Raw genomic sequence first — 26,127 nt, 5'->3', positions numbered from 1 at the left:
GGTCAATTCATTAAGGGGCGGAGCTTACTAGATCAGTCTTACAGCCCTCCAGAATAGGTCACTCTTTTAAAGGGCCAACTTTCATAGTACTGCCTAAGCATAATAAGTAGCTACATGTAAGCACAACAAACGTGTGCTTAATTTCCCAGAATAAGGTACCAAGCCAAACTTGTGACTGTTTCCTGCTCATCTTTTGCTTTGCAGAAAATTTTCCACTTTTAAGCAGCTGTATGAAATGAGACCCAGGGCCCAATTTCCAGAAGCGTTTATGCCCCAAAACGTGCTCACCACAAAAATGTTTGCTTAGCAAAAATAGGTTACCAGCCTGAACACATTTTTTTCACTGGTACCCATGTCTTTTCATGCACAGCCAATAAAGCAGAAATCTCTGCTTAAACTGCTTAATTAAATTGGGCCCAGGTAGCAGACTCAGTAACCAGCCAACCGGCAGCCAGATCAGATAGTGGCCAGCCAGTCAAGTAGCAAGTGAGTCTACCGGTAGACAGCCAAAATCCAGCAGCATACAGATACAATCCCGCTCAAAATGCTTGGGCCACCCATTCCTAACATAACAGAAAACCAACCACTGTACACTTCCCATTGACAACAAACATTGTCTCCCCATGCCCCCCCCCCCCCCCCCCGTCCCCCTGCTCAATGTCGACTGTAATGCAGAAATTGGAACCAAAATTGAAAGGGGGCAGGGGGACTCAACGAGTTATAGCCGGGATGGGATTATAGCCCCTTCGTAACAGCCAGTTGGCCAGTGGTGAGCCAGACAGCCATGCTTGTGGCTTTCATGCGGCATGTCAGCTGTCAGTGGGACTGACAATCCAAACACCAAGCCACCTACATGTATCATGGTAAAACTATGACTTTTGAACGGCCAGTCATGAACAGGCAAATGTTTTAAGACATTGGACACAATTGGTAACTGTCAAAGACCAGTCTCCTCACTTGGTATATTTCAACATATGCTTAAAATAACAAACCTGTGAAAATTTGAGCTAAATCGGTCATCAAAGTTGGGAGATAATAATGAAAGAAAAAGCACCCAATTGTCACACGAAGTTGTGCGCTTTCAGTTGCTTGATTTCGAGACCTCAAGTTATAAATCGGTCATCAAGTTGGGAGATAATAATGAAAGAAAAACCACCCAATTGTCACACGGAGTTGTGCGCTTTCAGTTGCTTGATTTCGAGACCTCAAGTTATAAATCTGAGGTCTCCAAAACTACGTCACTTCAGAGGGAGCCGTTTTCACAATGTTTTATATTATCAACCTCTTCCCATTACTCGTTACAAAGTAAGGTTTTGTGCTAATGATTATTTTGAGTAATTACCAATAGTGTCCACTGCCTTTAAATATCAGACTGTCCAAGAATACAGCCTTAAAATAAATGATTCTCACCCACACCCCCTTCCTCAAATAGTCTAACAAATTATAACGACTTACACTATCCCCTGATCCCATAGATGTTATTCTTGTTATACAGTTAAGAAAAGAGTTGTTAGTAAAATTTGTATGACAATTGTGCAAAAACATCTACTTTGTACAAATTCACAAACATTACAGCGGTGGACTTTGGAAGTATGGAAGACTGTTAATCACCAATGCCTGAAAACACAACTGGGATCAACTGAAGAAACGTTTTGGTAATAAAACAATGGGGAAAGAACACATTATATGTCTGGACCTCCAAGGTATTTGTGAGAACAGGGCCCAATTTCATGGCTCTGCTTACCGTAAGCACAGAATCGGCGCTTACGGAAGCAGGGAAGCCTAGCGGCGAATTTTGGCTTCTGCGCGTGCGTACTCCACGTTACTAGGCATTCTACGCTTACAAGGCTAGCGCAAAAATTTGGCGCTTGCACGTAAGCGGGGAATCGTGTTCGTAAGCGCACGGCGGTAAGCAGAGCCATGAAATTAAGCCCAGTTAGGGGACTGCACCTGGGTGAAAACATGCAAGCATTGGACCCAGGTTCACGATAAAGCACAGGATGATATTGACCCAAAATGCAAAATGCCGTAGACCACTTTGCAATTACTCAGTGTGTATGGATTAGCCATGGATTGAGCTCCATGCTGCTCTAGTAAGCAACTGAATCTGTCGCTAACTAGACCAAAAGCACCTCATTCCCTGGCTAACGTGCACGCCGAGTATTTGTGAAGTAGTTTATGATAAGCAATGCCATGAAATTTAGAACAAAGAGCTACTTAAAGGAACATTACAGAATTGGTAAGAAACAAAAATTGTGAAGATCACAGATTTACATAAAACTTACACGGTCTAATGATGATAGTTGAAAACATCCCTTGAAATATTTTCGTCTGAATTGTCATATTTGATGAGAGATAAATAATCTAACTGCGAATTTGGAGTTTATCGCTCAGTGAGCATTTTATTCACTTTTATTTTGGCATCGATGCAATGCAAAATTTGTAATCGGTTTTTCACTATTCTCTCGTGACCCAGATGGTCGATCGATCTCAAACTTCTACAGGTTTGTCAGTTTATGTATCTGGTGGATTACATAAAGTGCTTACACTGCCAGCAACTGTTTTGTTAGCAAAAACCAATTCTGTAATGTTCCTTTAAACACGAAAAGTAGCCAGGCTGAAAGCAATTTGCTTAACAGGTTACCAGCCAAAAATTAAATATCACATGCACCTGTGACCGGCTCATGTTTCGCTGAGCGGGAAAATTGTCCAGGAATTTCTTTCTGCTTAAAAAATTTTTTCTTAGCTCTTTGAGATTGGGCCCCCTGATGAGAGTGAACAGGCAGGCATAGAATTTATTCATGCAGGTTAATTTGAACAGTTGTTTTCCGAGCTGTTATAAATCACACCACGACAAAAGCCATAAAACGGTGGACAGTCGACAGGAATGGTACAACCATTTAAAAACGTATTTTAGTAAATAAAGTGGAAATGTTGTGTCCAATATATCCTACACAATTTGTAATTGACAAAGGAAGGGGTATAACCGTCTCTTTTTATTTGGCTTTTACACACATTTTTCTTTGTCTCAGCGAGCAAAAGGGCAGCAATCAGAATTCAAGAAGGCAAATGTCTCAAAAGATTGATTTTTAAAACAAAAAGTCGCATCCCCTTAGAGGTGATCCCCTGGCTGCCGCTTCCCAGGTTATATCGTAGTTTGGGTGTGATCCCTGGCTACACAGCAGTTAACGGTTGTATAGCTTCTGACTGGAACGCCCGAACAAAGATATTGACAAAATAGGGAACACTGCCAATATAGGGCTAGATAGCTCAGTTGGTAGAGCGCCGGCATGTTTCCGGAAGGTCGTTGGTTCAAATCCCACTCTAGTCAATTCTTTGTTCAACCCCAAAACTCAAGATTGATTTTTTAAGACAACTGTAAGTTATTCCTTTGTAAGTAAGCTTTTTGATTAAACAAATCATGGGTTCGTCTTGTTTGATACTCCAAAATTTATACCACATGAAAAAAGGGGATGTTAATCAAATTGCCACACCAGCCAACAACTCATGGTTTGTTACAGATTGGCGGAAACCCAAGAACGTTCCACTCGTTACCTTTTCATTCTTAGTTTTTCATTTATTTGTGGCGACAGTATTATCAAAGACTCTCGGTGTAATCAGAGAATTTATAACGTAACCCTGTTGTGGAGAAAACAAAAGCGAGAAATTGGGTTAAATGTTAAACGGCTTGAAAAGTCTCACAACTTCATTTGCATAGTTGATGAAATGGACATTCAAATGACGTTTTGCTTTGTGTGTGACCTTTTCTCTGGTTCAATGGGAGACTTTTGCTGACACTAGGTGGCAGCAGACTTCATTTGAAGTATAAATTCTGTTTGTGAAGCCGAGGACTTATAGAATAGCGAACTTTAAAATCACTTTACTAGCCAAGAATCCCATGGAGAAAATCTTATCTTTCATTCAAACCACAGCCAATGACATTAATTGGTCAGACACCAATATAAGTGGTGGGCATTAAAAATGTTTTTTTTTTAAAGCCACCAAGGGCGAGCAAATCAACAAAATTGCTCAAATTATCGAGCCATCATTGCTGAGGTGCAAGCTTCAGGTAGGCATGATGCCAGGTTTCCAAATTGTTCATGTTACATGGGCACGCAATAAGTTGAATGGCCTTTTTGACTGTGTTCTTTCTCTGTGAGAATTGATGCTCCTTATAATTAGCTGTGTCTCAGATCAGTGCACAGTAAAAATATATTTTGAATTAATCTTGGGGAAGTCTGTGCTGGGTGCATAATGTACTTCGATCAGAGTGCTAGGCAAAAATTTCAGCCCAGCACCGCCCATCAGGGCAACAACACTGACTACAGTAAAAGTTTTTTGGCAGAAGCAATGAAATTTTTTCTTTTAAGTATCTCTGTGAATAACCTCCATTTTAACTACTATTCAGGAATCTTGTACCATTCTTTCCAAAATGTTTTCTATTGCCTTTATAAATTGACGACAAATGTGGCTAGCCCACAAAAGCTGCAACCACCAGGATCTTATAATGTATTATGAGGTAAAAGTTACAACTGCAAAATGAAATGTAAAAACTAAAATTGCAAACCAGCTGCTCTCCTATAAATGGTTATATCTTTAAACTGAGTAATTCTACACGTCATTGGCTAAGACCAAACTTCCACAAGCTGGCCCACTTACAAATTTCTGTGTTGAAGACTTAAGGCCCGGTCACACAGGTCTCGATAACGAGAACGAGAATGTTAACAAAGCACGCCCTTTATTGGTTGAATGAGCGTGGGTGTATTCTGCATGGAGCAAATCAACCAAGAGAATGCGTTCTCTTTGCGTCATGATCGTTATCGTTTTCACTGCAGTGTGACTCGCCCTTTACTGTAAGATTTATTTAACATTTGTGTTAAATACAATAACTATATATCTACTACTAAAAGCACTGAACATGTTTGGTAATTACCCAAAACATAAAAACCGAATTGGTAACAGACAACAGAGAGCTGCTGATAGTATATAACATTGTGAGAAACGACTCCCTCTAAATTAACAGTCTTTGAAAAAAAAGAGGGGATTCCTCACTGTAATATTTGAATCTGAGAAGATCTTAAGGCCTGTAGCCTTTCTCAGGCATCTGAAAGCACACACATTTGTGCAACAAGGGTGTTTTTTCTTTCACTATTTTCTTGCAACTTCGATGACCAATTGAGCCCAAATATTCGCAGATTTATCTACACCAAGTGAGAAGTGAGAATTTCCAAACGTGTCCAGTGCCTTTAAACAGAGTCATCAAATATTTAAAAATGCCATTTTTAATCTGTCAAACCATTTATCTCCTTTCATCATTTTACTAAAATCATATTATAATATATAAAAAAAGACAGGCTAAAGAAAATTGTCTTATATATTGTCTTTGAATTGAAGACTTTCCAAATCAATCTTCTAACAAATGCATACTAAGATCAGACCGAATTAAGCAACAAAGACTAAAATATCAACTGAAGAAATTCACTAGCCTCAAATAATGATAACTTTTTTTCCTTTAAAGAACAAGTTAAAGAGAGTTAATTTTTTGTTTACGGGACATAATATCTATATACATATGTAACTCTTTAGTAGTAGTATCCAATTCCACCTAAGCCTGGGCAACTAGTGTAATTTACTACTCGACTAGTTGCGCCTCAAGTATATACGACTTCGACACAAGTTGCGACTAATTTTTTATTCCTAAAGTGCATTGCGGAATATTGTTTGCCTCAGGCGCAATATAGTAAAATTCACCCTGAAAGGATTGAAGGATTGTGTCATTGATGTCTGATTGTGTTTCGTAAGTTAATCATGTTATCAACAATAGTCGTGAGCGACACAATTGGTTCAACAAGCAAGAAGTAGCAACTATTTTAGTAATAGTCTTGGCTGCACGATTAATCGAGTAGATTCGAATAAGCAATCAATAGTTGCGACTTCAACACTAGTCGCACTAGTAGCCCAGGCTTAATTCCAGCAGATCGGCAGTTAAGCTCTGCCTAGTCTACGTCTGTCATAAGCTTCCATCCTCCAGCTTAATGTCTACACTCTTCATGGACTTACGGACTGTGGTCTCCAGCTTCTTACGCGCCTTCCTCTCGTCGTCAAGGTCTCTCTTGAGCCGCTTGGTCTCGTCGACTAGATCCTTGACTTGATCTCGGAGGGCGTAGACCGTGTCAATCAGACTCCTGATGAAAAGGAAAAATAATCAGGAATTGTTAAGTAGTGGCTCTTCATTCCCAATTCCAAGATAAAAAGCCTAAGTTTTGCCTTATCTCTTGCATTTATAAACGATGTGACCTATGTTTACATTCAAACCGCCCTCTGTTTACAAAACACTGTACACGTCATGTTTCGCCTGGCAAAAAGACGCGTAGTCATGGTAAGATTGCGAGTAATTTCTAGCTGGCTGCCAAAAAAACAAAAAATTTGCCCGCGTATGCGCGCAAACCATGTTATGGTTTTCAATTGACGTGAGAGGTCACATTATCTATACACTGTCCAAGTCTACAAAATCTAACATCTATTATTGTTGCGGTACCTGCTGCTAAGACATTGTATTTAAACAGCCTCTAGCCAAGAACACCAATAACTCAATAAGACATTTATTTCATATTGACATCTTCAAAGACAGTGAATACAATTTTAAACAATAGCTTGCAACAGAAGAGAAGACAAAGAACGAAGTTTCAGTTTTAGATGTTGGAGGAAACCCCCAGATAATTTGTCCATGGAAAACCCACACTAGGCTTTGTGGTAGCGCATCTTAAACAAGAAGGCAACAAATGCAGTAGTTTGAAACAAAATTAAATTAAAAGAGAAAACTGTTGGGAAATAAACTTATGAATACCCAAACAAGAACATGGTGAGGTCACATGTTCAAAGAAGTTTGAGAATGTTACGATGGTTTTAAAGATGTACAATTTTACATACTAGGACAAAATTTATCAGTTTCCTGAATGAAGCCTTAAACCCAAGACAAAAAGAGGAAGTTGGCTGATCTGCTGAGAAGTTGCACGGCTGTTGAAATCATGAAGCCAATTCTCAATACACTGTGCAAGTCAAGTGTGGATCTTGGGTTCCAAAATAGAATTGCGCAGTTTAACGAGTATTGATACACACAGGCATGCAACTGCCCGTTGAAAAAAAAAGAGGAAAATGTTCAAAGGCACAACGCAAGTGCGCAGCGAGGCAGCCGAAACGCCACGGGACATGATGCCCACAATGGTACCCTCGAAAATGTTGAGATTTATTATGCTCTTAGGTGCATTGTTAGCATGTACTAGTTTACATGATTGTAGTTGTACACTGTTGTTGCAAGGCATATATTAGGCTAAAAAAAAAATCCTGTTAAAAATAAACAACACCACTGATTTCCGTGGAAACGTGAAAGAGTTGCATGCCTGGGGTCGATTTCACGAAGCTCTTCTTAACTTACGATGTCGCGGCTCTGCGATGCATCGTAGCTCCGAGGTACTGCTTAAACGATTTCACGAAACGCGTCGTACCAACGATGCATCGCAACGCATTGAAAATGCCCTTTATATAAAACGAAGTTTTAGAACGAGGATGACCTTTTTGCACTACGGCTGTTTTATGTCACATACGCGTTGTAATAACGAAACAGTCGTTTAACAAGAGACGAAGAGAGGAGAAAGAAATGGCGCAGACGCGCAAAATGTGCAAGACACTGCGTGAACGCCGCCATGTTTGTTTATGTTTTTTTCATGTTTTTTGAGCAAACGAATGGTGGCGCTAGACAGTTTACTTTTACTGCTGAAGGGATTTTAATCACTGGCGTTTTGTCGAGTACATGTACTTGTGTAAGTTTACAGAAATAAATTAAAATTGTTCATGTAATAAGTAACAAATTAAACATTTCATCGATGCTTATTAATTTAAATTTACCTTTTGTGTCGTGTTCTAATTCAACCCTTTCCAATAAACCAACAATTCCATTTCGTGTAAAGCGATAGTACCTGTAAATTTCATCGTCCGTTAATAATGTATCAAGTGGGCATCTTCGGTCACGAAATAACCTTTCTCGGCGTAATGCCCGCCGGCTTCTCTGTCTAGAAGCAGCATTAACGCCATTTGAGACTAGAGCAACGTGAGTTAAGACGACCCTTTGGGTGATCGTAAGTTACGATGTACCTTAGCTCGTTGTCAAGGAATTTGCGACGTCTAGAATGCATCGTAAGTTTCGTGAAATCGATGGGGGAGCACGTCGTAACTTTACGACGCGTATACATCGTAACTGGAGCTACGACGCCTCGTAGCGCTTCGTGAAATCGACCCCTGTACACATGAGACCTGCTTGCACAACGTAATGAGGACTATAGTCATTATTTGGTACAAACCCTTCAATAAGCATTTGCTGATGTCCCATCTTATGATAACAGTTAATAACAATAAGCTTTGCCTAATCCAACTATGGGATTTCTACAAGCAGATCATGAAACTAAACTGACGAGGGATGGGCACCTCTTTTTGGATCAGGGGCACACTCCCCGCAATCCTTTAAACCTACTGAAGTATTTAAACATTTTTTCATGCTTTAATAAACTATCACTGTATCTGTTCAGCCTCTCAATTCAAGCCAAACTCAAAGTTGATGCAAGCCAGCACCAAGGTCATAGCAAACCAATAGCGTGGGTTAAAGTGAGCCAAGGCATGGGGGTCAAATCAAGACAGGTCAAGGGTAAAATCAAGACGGGTCAAGGGTTAAAGCTGACCATAGCTCAAGTTCTAGGGTCAGGGAAAGCCAGGTCATAGGTCAAAGCAAGCCAGGGGTGGATTTCACAAAGAGTTAAGACTAGTCTTATCTCAAGTACTCGTCCTAACTTAGGACTAGCCTTGAATTTTTAATATCTCCTAGGACTAGTCCTAAGCTAGCTAGGACTAGTGCGAAATCTTTGTGAAATTGACCCCAGGTCATACACGGCCAGACAGCTCTTGCTCAGTGCACAGCCTCAAGTGGTCACATTCTGCCCATGTCCATGTGTTACGTACCTGGTGACGGCGTTTAACATTCCTCAGTATGTTCTTGCAAGCCTAGAAAGGGGTTTGGCATAGATATCAGAAAGGAAGTGCTTAGCACTGTGGGAAGGTTATCATGGCCACCATGATCAGGGGCCAAGCTCAGTAGGGCTGCTAAGCAAACAGGTGTGACGACCAAAGAACGAAAGTGTATTTTGTGCTTCAAACTAACACCTTTACCAATCCAACTGCAACTGACACTATTTACGAACAGTTGTAATTTCTATTTAAAACACCTAAGCGCAGAAGTAACCTCTGGAATTGACAAATGTAGGAAGGTTCCACTAGTTACTGGCACCCCAGTAAGCCAAAAAGATTGATTGGCAGGGAGAGGGTTTGTTAATCTTGGTTTTTACACATACACCAATGTGTGTTAGCACTGTATACGTACTAAGTACTTTCCCAAGTCCCGTGAAAAAAAATATATCACAGGCATGTTACTCGGGTGGGATTCAAACCCACGACCCTTGCAATTCTAGAGCAGTGTTTTACCAACTAGACTACCGAGGTTGCCCGGTAGCGAGAGGCAGTTCGAATCGTATGTTTTGGCACCGGGTACCGCAACAATATAAGAGACGTTAAGTTTATAGGGAGAGGGTTGTTGTATACCTGGGAACCTAGCAAAGGCTGTCAGCAAGACCTAGGGAAGCCTGCTACTAAGAACAGATGGCTCCACTTTATCAGAGGGCTAGATGTAGGTTGGTCTGTACAATTTCGTGCACAAAGTGTATGAGTGGAAATACTTGTCAGCCCCTCAACAACAAAAAGACTACACAACTCTGGGATGAGTCCCCTCGTAGAAAAGTGGAAAGGTCCAGTCGAAGGGTATCAAGGGCTATGACTCCCCCAGGTCATTGCACTTTGGAGAAAACATTGCTGTGAATGTAATGTGATATGACTGCTTAAGTGTTACTATCGCTCACTTATGAAGCGTTCAAAGGAACATATTGCCTTGGATCGGACGAGTTGGTCTAACAAAAGCGTTTGAAACCGTTTGTTATACAATGTACATGGTTGGAAAGATTTTTTAAAAGTAGAATACAATGATCCACACAAATTTGCCTCGAAATTGCGTGGCTTTCCTTTTGCTTTGGCGAACTAACACGGTCAGCCATTTATGGGAGTCAAAAATTTGACTCCCATAAATGGCAGACCCTGTTAGTCGATGAGGTAAAAGGAAAACCGTGCAATATCGAGGCATGTTTGTGTGGATCATTGTATTCTACTTTTTAAACATCTTTCCAACCATATTCATTTTATAACAAATGGTTACAAACGCTTTTCAAAGACAAACTCGACCGGTCCAAGGCAACTTGTTCCTTTAAGGAAGTAAATTTATTGACACCTTGTTTTCTGCTCAGCAGCTCTAAGAAGTCAGGCCTCGATGATGAGGACTTCAAGATGCAGCAGGCATCATGCATGGAACCCAAAGCAAAATGCATCCAATAGATTGCACTAACAATGTTTTATCAAACTTTGAAATGACACGGGACTTAAAGAAATCTACCCCCACCAACCTCAAAACAATTCCAGCCGAAGGAATGTGTTTTTAGAGAAAGGTGTGCAAAAGATTGTAAACCAGAGAAACATTTCTGCATGAAACGTTTCTCATATTGTGTATTGGAATTACGGATTTTTCTTCCTGCAGCGTGGACATAATCTGCTCCAGGTTTTCGCCAGAAACTAAAAAATGCCAGCACCTTTTGAACTGAAAATTGTAAAGGTTAGCTGATTTGTATAATGTAAACCTTTTTACAGGATTAAAACGACCCAACGATTCCAGAAACCGAAGGTATACTATATCTTTAAAATGCCAAGCACAATGCAGGTTTTATCCCCCCAAAATAACTCGCATGATGCACTGAAAAAGGGAAAAAAAAAGGAAAAAAAAAACTTGTAAAAGTTTGAGAGAAGTCATGCAAGTTTAATACATTAGGACTTGACTGACGTCAAGCAGGACATGCACCATGCAAGGTTTACCTGAAACGGGGGAGAGCGACATGCGCGATTGAAGGTACGCATAAATACATCCCAAACACTGTGGGAAGAGAGCGAAGAGGGTGGAGTAGTGCTGAAACGGGATCGGTATGGGCACACATAAAACACCAGGAAGGTTTACGCTACCTCAGAGATGACAGCTGGCAGACAGACAAGATCACTAAACATATCCCGAACAACATCCCCCGAACCCCTTACGGATCCAGTTTGTTGGGTCCTGTTATTGGTGTTTTAATGATTGTTCCCTTTTCTAAAGAATTCCCTTATGGGGTCCAGATTGAGCAAAGAATTCCCTTGTGGGTCCTGGTTGAACAAAGAATTTTCTTGTGGGGTCCAGGTTGAACAAAGAATTCCCTTGTAGGGTCCAGGTTGAACAAAGAATTCCCTTGTAGGGTCCATATTGAACAAAGAATTTCCTAGTGGTGTCCAGATCGAACAAAGAATTCCCTTGTGGGGTCCATGTTGAACAAAGAATTCCTTAGTTGGGTCCAGGTTGAACTAAGAATTCCCTTGTTGGGTCCATTGTTCTTTGCCCTGACAAACGTTGACCACATTGTTTTCCTTTGTGATAGCAATCTTGTATCTATATCCCTTATGTTATAAGTCCTTGTATTAATATTACTATGAAAACAAACACACAAACACAAAGAGCCAAATTCTCTAAAGCCGTTATGAACACACGAACTTGCTAAACACAGATAAAACTCGCTTAGCAAAAATGGGTTATATTACCAGCCAAAATACCATGTTAAGTAAATGTGACTTGCGACTAGTTCTCTACATTTGTTTTGAATACGTGTAGCAAATACACTTTTAAGCGGTATTTTCCCACAAAAAAATACCATGAACTTGAGCACAAGACCTTATTTTAAAGAGCTTATGCTTAGCAAATTTATTTCACTTAGCAAAGTTAACGGTGGGGACGCCAGCCAAAACAATGTATAACCACAGGGTACATTTCGGCGGGAAAACTAACCTGCCAAAGCAAAAACTTTCTTTGCGTTTTTTCCTTGCTAAGCAACTTCATTCAGCAACTTGTGAAATAACACTTTATTAGAAGAAAAAGTTAACCAACTTCAATCTCATGTGGTGTGTAACTGCTTTTGACTGGTCACCCTTTTTAACTGAACATTTTAGCTTATTGAGCAATTTTCTCAGAAACCACTGCTATGAAACTCTTGTATAAAGGCAGTTGATATTGCAGAAACTCAATAGTTCTTCCTTTTACTGGGTAGACTAAGGGCACTCTAATAATGGCCATGGATTCAATGTAATTGGTTGAAGCCTGCCTGGAATAAAAACCCAAAGTATACCACATTTTAAAGGCTCTGTCAGATCAGAGCCAACTGGCAATTTAGTTATCAACCAATACAAAATTCTATCATCTGACTTTTTAATATTAACAAAACTATTAACAAACATGAAAAGATGACTGCACTACAGTGTCTTAAGGTCAAACATGCAAACTGGAAAGATTTCCACAGTGAATACTTGTATCACCTTCAGGAGAAACAATTAAAAATTCAGGGAGTTAAAACAAATGTGATTTACTCATCAGACAACATGAGCAGTCAAAAACATGTGTGTTAACGTTATCAACTAACATTTTTGGGAACCATAGTTTGCTTTTTTAACAGCCAAAGTTCAAATTGTTGGAACTGGTGCCCCACTAATTTTTTGCTCAGCATATGAATTTGATAAGTATGAAATTGGGCCCTGGCCGGGTACGAATTTGGTGGCAGCTGTTGATAAGGGTTGCTATGGGCATTCTATACTTCAAACCATAGTCGCTAAAACGTTCACAGTCTCTCACCTTAATGAACATAAAAACAAATATGGCTGTCACAAATATGGCTGAGTTAAAACGAATGTGATTTACTCATCAGAAAACATGAGCTGTCAAAAACATTGAGCGTGAAGGTTACCAAATAACATTTTGGGGAACCAAAATCAAAGATGGCTGCCACAAGTCAGTAAACAACAAATAACAAGTTAAAAACTAATGAACCTAACAACATATAAACAAAAAAACAACTGTGATCACAAGTTTAATTAAATAACATATTGGCTAAAAAACAGAGCATAAGGGTTATTTGGTGAGCTTAGATGCTATTTAAAAAAAGATTATTTTTTGAGTTTCAGATGCTTTAGAAGAAGAAAACAGATTAGTGCAAAAACCCAAAATGTTATGCTGTGACAGTTAAGGCTGGCAGGAGGTTTAAATTTGTCCAAGCAATCAAGTAGAAACAGCCAGCTATAGGGTGAATTGTCCACAATAAGCATCTAAGAAGGCTGGCAGGGATGATTTCTTTTCTTCTTTTCGGGGGGGAGAGGGGATTGAATTTTGATTTTTTTTGTTTTGTTGTTTTGAAAGCACTCACTTTTCTTCCACAATTGTCTGATTCCCTTTGGTCTCCTCGTGAATGATCTTCTCTTCTTCGGCCAAAAAGACGTGGGGAACGGGGTCGACGGGAACTGCAGCGTTTGGGAGAGATTAAAGGCAAGACCGAGAAGGAGGATGTCATCAGAAGTGTCATTGTCGTGAAGGGTTGGGGAGAGAGGTGGGGGAAGAGGTATGGGAAGGAGGTTGGTTTGGGGGTCAAGGGTCAGGGTACAGAGTCTCTTCAAGAAAGACTGGTATCCTGGAGATCCAAACTATTGAAATGAATAACAGGTTTTACAAATAATATACAATTTTGCATATTAGTAAATAGTCAGCTTTCCTTAAGTTGACAGATCAGCTTTTGGAAATTGTTCCTTGTTTTTTCAAAGTATTTTGTTCAAAGTAGCCATGAACATTTCTAAGGGTGATTATTAAGTTAGGACAAGGCTAAACAAAATGCTGGCAGCATGTTAGATGTCTGGTATACATGGTATAAAACAAACCAACACTTTGGCAGGTAATTTTAGCCTGCAAGGTTTAAAGAATGGCAAAGTAACTAGAGTGCTCAAAATGAAATTTAGATTGACCGAGAAGAAATTATAATATTTTCTTTCACCATCAACCTTTGTCAATGTTATTAGCAGACTCAGGCATGCAACTATAACTTTAAAACAAAAAGAGGAAACAAAAACATTTCAGTGATTTTGTACAGTATTTTTTTCAATTTTGAATGGTTAAACTGACAATTAAAAAAGAGGAAGTCAGCTGGTCCGAGGAAAGGTTGCATGCCTGCAGACCGAAAAAAAAGGAAAATGTGACAAATGTTAGGATCGCTCTAGTGTTCCTTTCACCAGGCCTTTTTGACTGGTACTCAATACCCTGATGCATAGGGAGGGGACAATCAAATTAATGATTGTAGATCAGTGAAGGATGGACATGAAAATTGGGGGAGGGAGTGGGGTGGAGGATTTTGTTTCATGAAACTGTGAATAATTTTTTCCAGAAGTTTTGCAAAAAATAATTAACATTATTGAAATGGTTAAGATTTCAGCTTCAGTAAAAGAAACGGTGAAAAAATAATTGTGCAGTACTGTTTGTATAATGTTTGGGTCTAATCTACACCACCTCACTTGCTGATGAATAAAATTCTCTAAGAAATAAAAGCCCAGCAAGTTTGAGCTTCGAAAGCAGAAGTGATTTGCAAATGGCTGAAATGAACCTGGTTTTGAAAGAGGATGAGTATACAGTTGCTAGAACCCCCCCCCCCCCCAGGCTACTTTTGAAACCACGGCTGTTGGCATCACCTCTGGCTCAGCCAACGTTTGGCTGTTCGAAGTACCAATGGTGAAAGTGTGCACTTTCAAAGTTACTTACTGAGCTCAAATCAAAGTCTAAGCCGTAGCCTAAGGCTCAGCCAGTGTTTGGCTGTTCGAAGTCCTAATGACGAAAGTGTGCACTTTCAAAATTACTTACTGAGCTCAAATCAAAGTCTAAGCCATAGCCTAAGAAAGGGTCTAAGCAAAGCCTAAGACAAAACCTTGGATTCAGAAAGGGCAACAGTATGCAAAGATAAGCCTGATCCATCAATTTAGTTCACTAAAACTTTGTACCATGTACGTGTACGTGTGGATAAATAAAGCTTAGAATGCTGCATGATGAAATATGAACTGTAAAGAAAGACAAAGAAAAATTCATGATAAATAAAGAAAAGAAGCATTATCTATGCTGCTGATTGAAAATGTGTGATGGCAATTAAGATACAGCCATTTTTTGAATTTGAAGATGGGATAGTAAAGGTGGTGGGTGGTAGGGGTTGGACACTGCAAAGTGTTACACCCAATGAGAGAGAATCCCAAAACAAAAATAATATAAATGAATAGTGTCGTGGCCTCGCGGTTAAGAGCACCTAATTCAAACTCGGGTATTTCTGATCAGCAGAGTTTTGGTTCGAATCCCCAGCCATGAAACTTGTGTCCTTAAGCAAGACACTTAACCATTGCTTTGTCCTTCGGATAGGACATTATGCCGTTGGTCCCATGTGTTGTGTAACGCATGTAAAAGAACTCAGTGCACTTATCGAAAAGAGAAGGGGTTCACCCCGATGTTCCTGGCTGTGGCTGCTAAATGCGTCGTAGCACCTTGTAGACCCTTAAATGGTGCTACATAAATCGATGCTTTTAACCGCTCGGCCACGACACTTCCATGCCTACTCCACATCAACAGGCTCTACTTTTCACCAGTAACTGCGCTATTCTCAAGCGACTTTCCTAAGAAAAATATTACCACTTCACTTTTGCAGAGACTTGGAACCGTGTCATAATGATCAGTTTCTGTCACCCACAATAAAATATAAGCTGTAATGCTTGGAAGTCCAGGCTCTGCAGTAAACTGTGATGCCGCAAGTCTATACACTGTAGATCCCTATACAAGTTCATATCATGCATACTACAACCTCGTTCCCAAGAAGCTTCCCAACAGACCTTTATCATGCCGCCTACATCTTGGTCATGTTCTTTGTATCGAATAACAATAATGTATGCTAATAATCATCTTGCAATTAGGAACCAGACTATTTTGTTCTTCCAGCCTCGGTTTGGTAACATTGATATCAATGGGACTGGGAGAATTTCAAGATGGCTGCACCATGATAGAGGTCTATACAATGAGACTTGCCAGAACCTTTTAAAGACATCACAGGAATGTAGCCTAGGACCCTCTTTATCATCTGATTGAAACAGTTTAAAGGCAGTGGACACTATTGGTAATTACTCAAAATAATTATTGGCATAAAACCTCACTGGGTGACGAGTAATGGGGAGAGGTTGATAGTATAAAACATTGTGAGAAATGGCTCCCTCTGAAGTGACATACTTTTCGAGACAAAGCACACAACTTCGTGTGACCATGGTGTTTTTTCTTTCATTATTATCTCGCAGCTTCAATGACCAATAGAGCTCAAATTTTTACAAGTTTGTTATTTTTTGCATATGTTGAGATACACCAAGTGAGAAGACTTGTCTTTGACAATTACCAATAGTGTCCATGTCCTTAACAAATAAATATGCTAACAGAAACGAAAAAACAAAATCCCAAAACAGCATGCAAACATAAAACATGATGCAAATTAAAGGGGGACTGTCATCACTATCAAAATATAGCAGCTGCAGGTCACTGTAGGTTTCAGGTATATATGAACTCTAACCCATTACTACACGCATGCGCACTGGCCATCGCATCAAAATGCGCACCACTATTGTTATATTGATAGTTCCCATTTGCGGTACACAAGGTAAAATAGCCATCTTTACGGGCAAATCAAGCATTATATCATCGCACAGCTATGCATTATGCATAACAATACTGTGTGCGTCAAGTCAGAGTCTTATCAAATTTTCATAATTTTCTAACTATGGCCTTATAATTATTTAGCATTACAGTTTGAACGGTCCATCTTGCATTACAGCATTGCGCCCAAAGTACACACATAACGCACACGCAACTTCCCTTAGCACCTACGCCAGGAATAGATTGACACTTCCAAGAAAAGCAAACAAACTTATCAACAGTGTGTCCAGATTTAGCTTCATGCCCAGTTATGACATCATTGCCCCCCATGTCTATTTTGAGAATCTAGATGGCAGGGCCTTCATTAATTAGTCTCCTTACAAGCCACTGATATCACTGAACTGACGCTTGTACGGGAGACTACCATGAGTCATTCATATCATTCCATTGTGTCCCACGTGTTTTCTTTGTTTGGATTAACCCAACCCGAAAGGCTGCGAGTTAGTGTATGGCTGTCGTCATGGCGAATGAAAATGACTAATACACACATAAATGGTCTTCGTGCGTGGCTGTCATAGGTCCAAATATAACTTGACTCTACTTTATAAATAAACTACGTACGAATCAGAATTTGACAAAGTCGTCCGTTTGAATTTGAATTGTCTTAAAGGATGAACATCATTGGTTGTTGGAAAATTAAATTCACTCCCATCCTTCAGTTTTCAATCAACACACCATACAACCAAACTGTGAAGAATTCATACATTTTATTTTGGTGGCGATGTTCCATGTTCCAGGCTTATTTTGATCGGACACGATTGTAATTTGTAGGGTTTTCAAGAGCTTTTTGCATCAATTTTGATATTATTGCAAGCAACAACAAATTATGACTCAGAATTTTAAAAGGTCTCACGAGTATTCCGTTTGAGCACTTATTATCTACATGCACAAGATAGTATTGTTTCACGCTTTCCTTTAAGTAATTAAAATCATTCAACCATTCAAATGTGAGACTAGCTGGCCTTTTAATAGAAAAGTACACCTTGACTTTTTGGGAAAAAGTTCAAAAGGGCAAAGACCAAGGAGCAAACGTTACGCTTATCAAACGTTAGCAGGACACATGCAGGCTACCAGTCACAGACATACAAAAACACATGGCATTTGGTTGGTAAACCCTCTTTGCTAATCAAGTTTTCCTGTGCTCGGAAATGTTGTGGGCTCTCAAGCCCAGGGGTATCAGAGAACAAACAGAAAGTTCAGCACAGTTTCAGACCTTCCGTCTTCAGATGAAGCTCTGTTTTGATCATAGAGTTATATTATAAGAACTAGAGGGCGCACTGGTGATGCTGCTTGCACAAACCGGACGGGACCGCAAGGAGACACGCGCGCCATTCTGTACGCGCGTTGAATAAGAAACACATGTTGGAATTTGTGTTTATTGAATGCTACGCGATGCTGTTTTTTCAACTTACAAAATGGCCGCTGCCTGTTTGTTCAACTTAGAAAATGGCCGACTGCGCACATGCCGGGTCGCGTATATAGGCCAGTGCGCCCTCTAGTTCTTATATATAGCTCTATGGTTTTGATCCACAGTGATCCACAGTTACACCCTGAACTTTTACAGACGTCATACTTTAACAGTGTGCCAAGCTCGTTCTCTGCGTTCGCACATTGCACATTCACCTACCTGACTGATTCCACGCCCTATATAAAGATAGCTATCGGCTGAAGTGACACACGCCGGATTTCCCTGCATAGTTTCGTTCTTTCTAATATTTATAGACCTCAACTAAGCTCTGGGCCAGTTTTCATAAAGCTGCTTCAGTACAAAGAGTAGCTAAGCACAAAAAGTGCTTCATACCAGAAAAAAAGGTTACTAGCCAAAATGAACCATCACTGACTGGTACCCTGCATTCATTGGCTTAGCAACTGAGCGCCTGCATTGGCGGATACCGGCGCTATATAAGACTTCGATTATTATTATTATTATTATTATTATTATTATTATTATTATTATTATTATTATTATTATTATTATTATTATTATTATTATTATTATTATTATTATTATTATTTCAAGAACAATAGTTTCTGCTCAATCAGCTCTATGAAGTTGGACGCAGCTGGAGCTACCAAAAACAGGTTTGGGAATAACACAGATGCAATGGAGGCCATGGAAACCACAGAGGGCGCGTTGCCCATTGTCTTGGCCTTGGTGCCCCATCAAAATATATTCTATACCCCTCTAAAGCTGAAGTGAAATAAGCAGTATTCAAGGCAAAAACTTGGTTGGCATGAATGTAGTAAAACATCCATTCTTGATATCTTTTAACAGTTCCCTATTACATGCACAGCAAGTTGCTTTGCACAGTTGAGATCTGCTGAGTAGAAATGAGATTACCACCCAAAATAACATGCAGTGTACAATGTTTGCAGCCGGTTCCCATTATCAGAAAGCAAATATTTTGGTATAAAGTTTGAGCTAAACATGTTTTTGGACACTGTCCTTTTATCTTCGAACACACAGCAAACATACAATGTACAATTGTTTTTTTTTGCATGTGCAGTACATGTACAACACACAAACATACAGGGATCGATTGCAGGTCATACAGATTGGTCCTTTCTCAAAACCGAGTGATTAAGGATGTTATTTTGTTTGTTGAGACAGGGAACCGGACATAAAAGGGTTATTAAATGTGCCACAACCCTCAAATCAGCAGCTCCACCATCTTCTGCTCGCCACTGTACATATACAGTACCTATACACTCAAGAACTGACCCCTATTCCTTGCTTAGCATTACATTAAATGCTTAGCATTATATTTAATAAATGCTTAGCGATATATTAAATGCTTAGCATTATATTAAATGCTTCGCATGATCTTCAAGGGGAATCAAGCTGTTAGACCAGTTTGCTTAAAAGCCTTTCTAAAATGAGGCATTTTTTACAGGCAAGATAGAGGCCGCCAACTGCACTGTATGCAACACAACAGGGCCCGATTTCATAAAATTGTTAGGTAATGAACCCTGCTTTCTATCTGAAAATGCGTTACTTTGTTACAAGAATCAAGAAATCAGGCATACAACATATACATGTGTACAGGGTTCCTAATAACATCAATTACAAAGGTCGTAGAACCACAGCGCAGAAAAACAGTGCTTTAAAAATCTATACTTTAAGTTCAACAATCAGCAAGGAAAACAGTCAAACATGCAAGTTCCGTCCAATTTCTTTTTTTTACAATAAAAAAAACAGCCATTTCAGAAACAGGAAAAGCAGCTCACAACAAAAGATTTCTAGTTTTTAGACTCGAACGTGCTTAGTAAAGATTGGAAGCGGAGACCCAAAGACTGTGTTTGAAAAGTCTGTGAAATTATCAGAAACGGGTTAACGGGGAAAACTAGGAAAATAATATCGAGGACAAGGGCTGATCCGCATGGACAAGGGCTGATAACCATTAAAGACTTTTCAGGCTATTTAAGAAAAACAAAATTGCTGAGTTGAGGGGGAACAATTTTGGAAGAGATATTAAAAATTGAAATATGTCTTGCCTCAGAAATTTTGTATCCAGGAGTTATTGGAAAATGTCTAGATACATGTAAATGGATAAATCTTGGGTGCATTTTTTTTCAGGGGGGGGGGTGGCTGGGGTTTCTTCACAAATCTGTGAGGCATGAAACTGTATAATTTATTGTGAAACAATGCTACCTAAATCGTCTTGAACAGGACAAACAGATCAACACAGCCACAACATTTCAGCCCGCCTATGGGCGACCGGGTGAGTGAGTGAGTGACAACATGAAACAGGAAATGCTCAAAAATTTGAACAAAGTTTCAAATCTCTAAGGTGTGTGAATTGCCCAGAGACAGGGAGCCAATGTATCACCCATAGCAAAATGGCTGCATGTATGAAAAATGCCTAGTTATTCTACACTTCAAATATCTACAGAAGGCATGCATGGCTAGTCACTAACAATATGAGGCGAGTTGGTTTTGAGTACAGCGAATGTACAGCGCTTCTAAAAACAGCTGAAGTGGAGAAGTGTATTGGACTAACAAGGCAAACAATCCTTTTTCCACTTGCTTCCATTTTTTTTTTTACCGGATTCACAACTCACATTTCTTACTCAAGGAGGTTTTGAACGCAGCGGAGCTACCACCACCACAAACATGACCTTCGATCCCTGAAATAAAGTACAAATGTGTGTGCAAAGCTAAAACAAAAAATGAAGAAACTGTATCACTCCTTCCCTTTGTTCAATTTTAGAGTCGGAAAAGAAGATTTGTTTATCCATGTACAAAAATTTGTCCTGGGAAGAGGGTTTCATTTTTCCTGTCTGTGGTTTGTATTCATGCAATGCGTTATTTGCGTTTATTGTCCCCTCCCCTTTTTCCTTCTACTGGGCCCTCCCTCTTTCCCTCCCTGGACCCGCCCTCCCCCTTATCACCACCCCTTCACCTTACCCTTCTTACCGCCTCCCCCAGCCATGACCCTCTTACCCGCCCCCTGCACTCTCTAATCTGCCACCAAACCGTCCCTGAACCAACCATCAATGCTTAACCCACAATTTAACTGTTATTTGACAAAAACCCTGTCTACTGACACTACTATGCCCCAGCTCCAGATTGTAAAACAGAAACAGGGGAGGCAACCATGGAGGGATTCCAAACAAACACAAGAAAACTGAGCATTCAAAACTAAACTTAAACAAAAAAAATCTTGATACTTTACAGAAGTATGAGATGCAACTCAGCGAAAACTACTTCTGTTGAATGCAAATTTATCCTCTCTGTCTTTGGAAACGAACGGAAAATGGGTATATTTGAGAGAGCAAAATCCCAGGGATTCACGGAAGGCATTATAGTGAGGTCTTCGCAGAGCTACTTACCAGAGTTGATGGTGTTTCTTGACCCAGCGCTGGTGCAATATGCTTCGATCACCTTCAAGATGCGGTTGTCTTCCTCAAGAGCTTGAAGGTCAACGTACTTATGGGATGAGCCGTCCAGGGGGAGTGTCTTGCTTTTGTCTGCAAATGAAACACAGACGCGTTATTTAAAGGCAGGGTGTACTGTTGGTCACTACTCTAATGGACCGATCCGGCCTGTCAATCAAACTGTGCGCGTTCACCCATTTTGACCAATCACAGCAATGATTGTGGTTGGACAAACTCGGTCATGCGTGCGCGTATATGTGGCACGCGCAGCAGAATCGTGCAGAATGTCATTGGGAGTGCTTGTACACGTGTCTTGCTCACGTGCGCGGTGGGCGGAGTTTAGTGGAAAGCCGGAACGGTCCATTACACGTTAAATACCATGAAGAGGTACTTGGTACAGAGCATGGGTGAGCTGATGAAAGAAACAACACCTTTTGAAGTAATGCAGTTTTTTACCCATCTGCAACATCCTTCTCTTGGTACGAAGGATTTACCCTTTTGCCTCTTCTTCAAACCCCAGAGAGGTAGGTGCTGTCCCTACACCCAACACACAATTCCACTAACCAAACAACCTATACCTGCTATCATCCCTAAATCCTACTTGCTGTCACAATTTCTTATAACTGCACGCAGCTTTCTCCTCTTTTATTAAGGTGTATCCCTTGCCTCTCAACCCAAGTCCATAGAGGTAGGTACCTTCACCCAAGCCAACCCCCACTACCCACCACCCCAACATAACTTTCTATCATCCATAAACCCTGCTAATTGTCACCCTTTCTTTTTACCCATCTGCAGCATCCTCCTTTAAATACTAAGGTTTTATCCCTTGCCTCTTCTTCAAAGCTTGGAGAGGTAGGTGCCTTCAACACCCCCACCCCACTTGTATTCTGTCACCATCCCTAATTCCTGCCCACTGTCACCCTTCTTTCACCTTCTTTCACCCTTCCTTCAAAACCCAGGGAGCAAGCAATTATCACCATACCCAACCTCACCACCCAACCCCAACCACCCAAACCAAACCACCCCAACACCACCCACAAATCATCCTCTAACAATGCCTTACATGTATCCCTGCCCAACGCCTCACCCTTTCTTCAACTCGTCTGCAACATTCTCCTTTATTCTTGGGGCTCGCGGCCAGTCCCTCGTTCAAAACCCAGAGAGCTAGCACTGTAACAACTGTCACCATACCCAACCCAACCACCCCAGCTCCACCATCCCAATTCCACCACTCCAACCCCAACCCCACCACCCCAACCCACAAACAATCCTCTAACCCTGTCTTAAACCTGCTAAAATCTCTCACCCTTTCTTTTACTCGTCTGCAACATTCTCTTCTTATTCTTAGGGCTCTTGGCCTTCCTTCCTTCAAAACCCAGAGAGCCAATGCCTATCACACTACCCGACCCCACCATCCTAACCCATAAACCATCCTCTAACCCAACCTTAACCATGCTCATGCCTCACCCTTTCTTTTACTCGTCTGCAACATCCTCCTCTTATTCTTGGGGCTCTTGGCTTGTCCCTCCTTCAATGCCCAGACAGTGATGGGGCTGACTGGCGGGCCAGGACGGAGGCAGCTTATCGTCTTCAGCTTCAATCGATTGAAGGCTGATGTACAATCTTTGGTTCGTGTAGGGCTCGTTGACGAACTGTTCCGCTCTTTCCTCGGCAGGGACTGGAGAAAGGATATCGAGAAACAGATTATAGTCAATGATTTTATTTTATATTATATTTATTTAAACATCCAACAGCACAAATAGTGCCAACAACAGGATGAATAGGACACGAGAAGAAATGGCCAGTTTTAGATGTGGGAGGAAAACCCCAAAGGAGAAACCCACGCAATCAGCAATCCACATGCAAGGCCCCACCCAGTCTGAGGTAGGATTCGAACCATAGTCCACTGAGATGGAGGCAGAAACCACAGCAGTTGCTGTGGGTCTTCTCTGCATTTATCACCGTTTCCTATTTTGTTCTTCCACCCTCAGTTTGGTAACATTGATATCAATGAGAGAAATTCAAGATGGCTGCACCGTAATAAAGGTCTATACTGATGGCGTACTGGAGACCCTTGCCCCTTGTGTTTAGATGGTGTCCTCATCAAGATCCATGGCTTCTATCCTGCTCACGACTTAAAAATAAAATAAAAAAATATTTGTACAATATTCCGCCGTAAAGCAGTAGCTTACATCACTTTTTCCCTGTGTCAGCGACAGCGTGGGCGACTGCGGTAGTACCATTGCGGGCGACATTGGCATGGCGGGCGACATTGGCATGGCGGGCGTAAGGGGCGTGGTGGGCGTCGGCCCTGGTTTATCCTTATACTGAATCTCCTCCACTGCGTCCAGGAGTTCCTCCCTGTCCATTAAGCTGTTGCAGACGATGGTCTGTTTCTCCGTGGATCCGCCGCTCAGGTCAAACGCTACAAAGTTTGGGTTGGTGTCCGGTAACCGGTTTGTCTTGATTGCAAGAACTGGAATTTTATACTGTGTAAACAAAAATAATAAAAAAACGTTTAACTTAATTATTTCCTGTATTTACCCAGGGTGAGCCAAATCAGTTTAAAGAACTGGTTTCCATTTGGACCCTGCATATTAGAGTTAAGAGCAAACAATTCATCATGTTAAAAAGTGTACGGACGTAATCACATTGTAAAACTAAGGATAACAAATTATAACCTATGCGTATCATTTTAACCCTAGCAGTGTCCCGAAATCAAATTCATGGAAAATTACTTCTTTCTCTAAAACTACATTACTTCAGAGGGAGCCGTTTCTCACAATGTTTTATACTACCAACCTCTCCCCATTACTCGTTACCAAGTAAGGTTTTATGCTAATAATTATTTTGAATAATTACCAATAGTGTCCACTGCCTTTAAGTAGTATATTCATCAGATAAAAAAAGCTAACTTTTGCTAATTGCGCCTTTCATCTTTCAGAGTCAACCAAGACACCCCAGAAAACAATTTAAAGTATAATAAAAAATTTAAAAATATATATAAAAAAACACCATCAGTGACCATTAGTTCTACTTTTTTTTAATCGCTACAACAATTTACAGTACAATATTGTTTTCATTATCATCCAGTTATTTTGAATTATTTGGACATATCGTTAAGAAGCCTGATTCAAAGGGATTTTTTTTAGAGTCAGTTATAAACTTTCATTTTTGAGTTTGTTTGCTTTGCTCACCAAAAATAATGAAGTCAGAACCAAACAAACCTTGTACCTCCCCCCTCTAAATAGTGGAGAGACCCACTTACCTGGAAAATGTAGCCATTCATGTTGGCTGTAGCGGACATGACCACTAGGCAGGAGGGGAAGAGCAAACAGAAACGTTCTTTCTTGACGCCATCCACCATTATGGCAGCATTGATGAATTTGATCACATCACCGTATGTATCGATGGGCTGAAGATGAAAAAAATACACCAATAGGAATGGTCACCACCAAAAGTTGTTTTTGAATAGTTTTAAGCTGATGCACACCGAGTATCAGGTTCCTACCAGGGCCCAATTTCATAGAGCTGCTAGGCACAAAAATTTGCTTAGCATGAAATTTCTTCCTTTATTTTCAGGCTAAGCAAACAACAGCTGGTTACTAGTAACAAGCAATATGCAACAAATAGAACTTTTGTTGGTAATCCTGTTTTTATCAAGAAAGAAATTTCAGCAGCCACAGCCAGGAACACCGGGGCGAACCCCTTCTCTATTCGATAAGCGCGCTGGATTGTTTTGTCTGATGCACCAAAACCACAGCTGGAGGACTTTGATATCTGGGTGACTGTCATTAAACATAAAGTGGCAACTAAAAAACAGAACCAAGAACTGATGCAGATATTGCCCATCCTGGCCAGTGGACAATGCGCAAAAATGCATCTAGCAATGGTCGGACTCAGTTTGATCGACGCATAGGTTCGATGAAGATGTAGAATCTATTTATTAAAAAGGCATGGTCAATTGATTTAAGTTGAAGGGACTCTTCATGACAGACTTACCTCCCCCTCCCAGTCTTGTATTGTTCCTGTCATTATTTCCAACTCCACCTCCTTCATTTTCCGGACCCGTATACAATGGTTCTGAAAAATCAAGCCAGAATTTCTCTTACATCATGATAATAACAGTAAGAATAAAGATAATAATAGACCTTGAGAAAACAGAATTAGCCGTTGCAAACTGCTCACCAACCAAAAGGACCTATGGTATAAATGCAAAAAGTAGTTAAAGGCAGTGGCCACTATTGGTACTTACTCAAAATAGTTTTTAGCATAAAACCTTACTTGGTGACGAGTAATGGGTTGTGCTGAACATAGTTGATCTACTCAATTCTGTTTTGTAACTTACCTTAATATCTCTGTACACCGACACTGACGTCTGTATTTCTATTCTATCTGGATGATTATGCTGAAAGTAACAAGAAAATCAATCAATTATTGACTTCTAGAGATCAAGTCAAGGAGACACGACACATGGGGATAACAGA

At 40.4% G+C, this 26,127-nt stretch overlaps 1 protein-coding gene across 10 annotated transcripts in view; it reads right to left on the bottom strand.

Moving 5' to 3' along the window:
* Positions 1 to 637: 637 nt before the first annotated feature.
* Positions 638 to 26,127, bottom strand: part of LOC139945555 (rho guanine nucleotide exchange factor 7-like) — a 56,064-nt gene continuing 30,574 nt past the window's right edge. For 3 of the 10 annotated variants that reach the window (XM_071942944.1, XM_071942943.1, XM_071942949.1), the window contains 9 exons: positions 25,989 to 26,048; positions 25,643 to 25,723; positions 24,909 to 25,055; positions 23,833 to 24,129; positions 23,108 to 23,318; positions 21,596 to 21,733; positions 20,825 to 20,890; positions 13,416 to 13,509; positions 638 to 6,185 (listed from right to left, as the gene is read on the bottom strand). In XM_071942944.1, coding sequence (XP_071799045.1) covers positions 6,011 to 6,185; positions 13,416 to 13,509; positions 20,825 to 20,890; positions 21,596 to 21,733; positions 23,108 to 23,318; positions 23,833 to 24,129; positions 24,909 to 25,055; positions 25,643 to 25,723; positions 25,989 to 26,048 — 1,269 coding nt within the window. In that variant the 3' untranslated portion in view covers positions 638 to 6,010. Of the gene's footprint in view, positions 6,186 to 9,009; positions 9,052 to 11,016; positions 11,108 to 13,415; positions 13,510 to 20,824; positions 20,891 to 21,595; positions 21,734 to 23,107; positions 23,319 to 23,832; positions 24,130 to 24,908; positions 25,056 to 25,642; positions 25,724 to 25,988; positions 26,049 to 26,127 lie in introns of all 10 variants that reach the window. The other 7 variants (XM_071942948.1, XM_071942953.1, XM_071942946.1 and 4 more) reach the window with 6 other exon arrangements.

This window comes from Asterias amurensis, chromosome 12 (assembly GCF_032118995.1).
Source record: "Asterias amurensis chromosome 12, ASM3211899v1".
Lineage (NCBI taxonomy): Eukaryota > Metazoa > Echinodermata > Asteroidea > Forcipulatida > Asteriidae > Asterias > Asterias amurensis.
The sequence above is the reverse complement of the archived record's forward strand: the minus strand, read 5'-3'. Positions and strand labels throughout refer to the sequence as shown.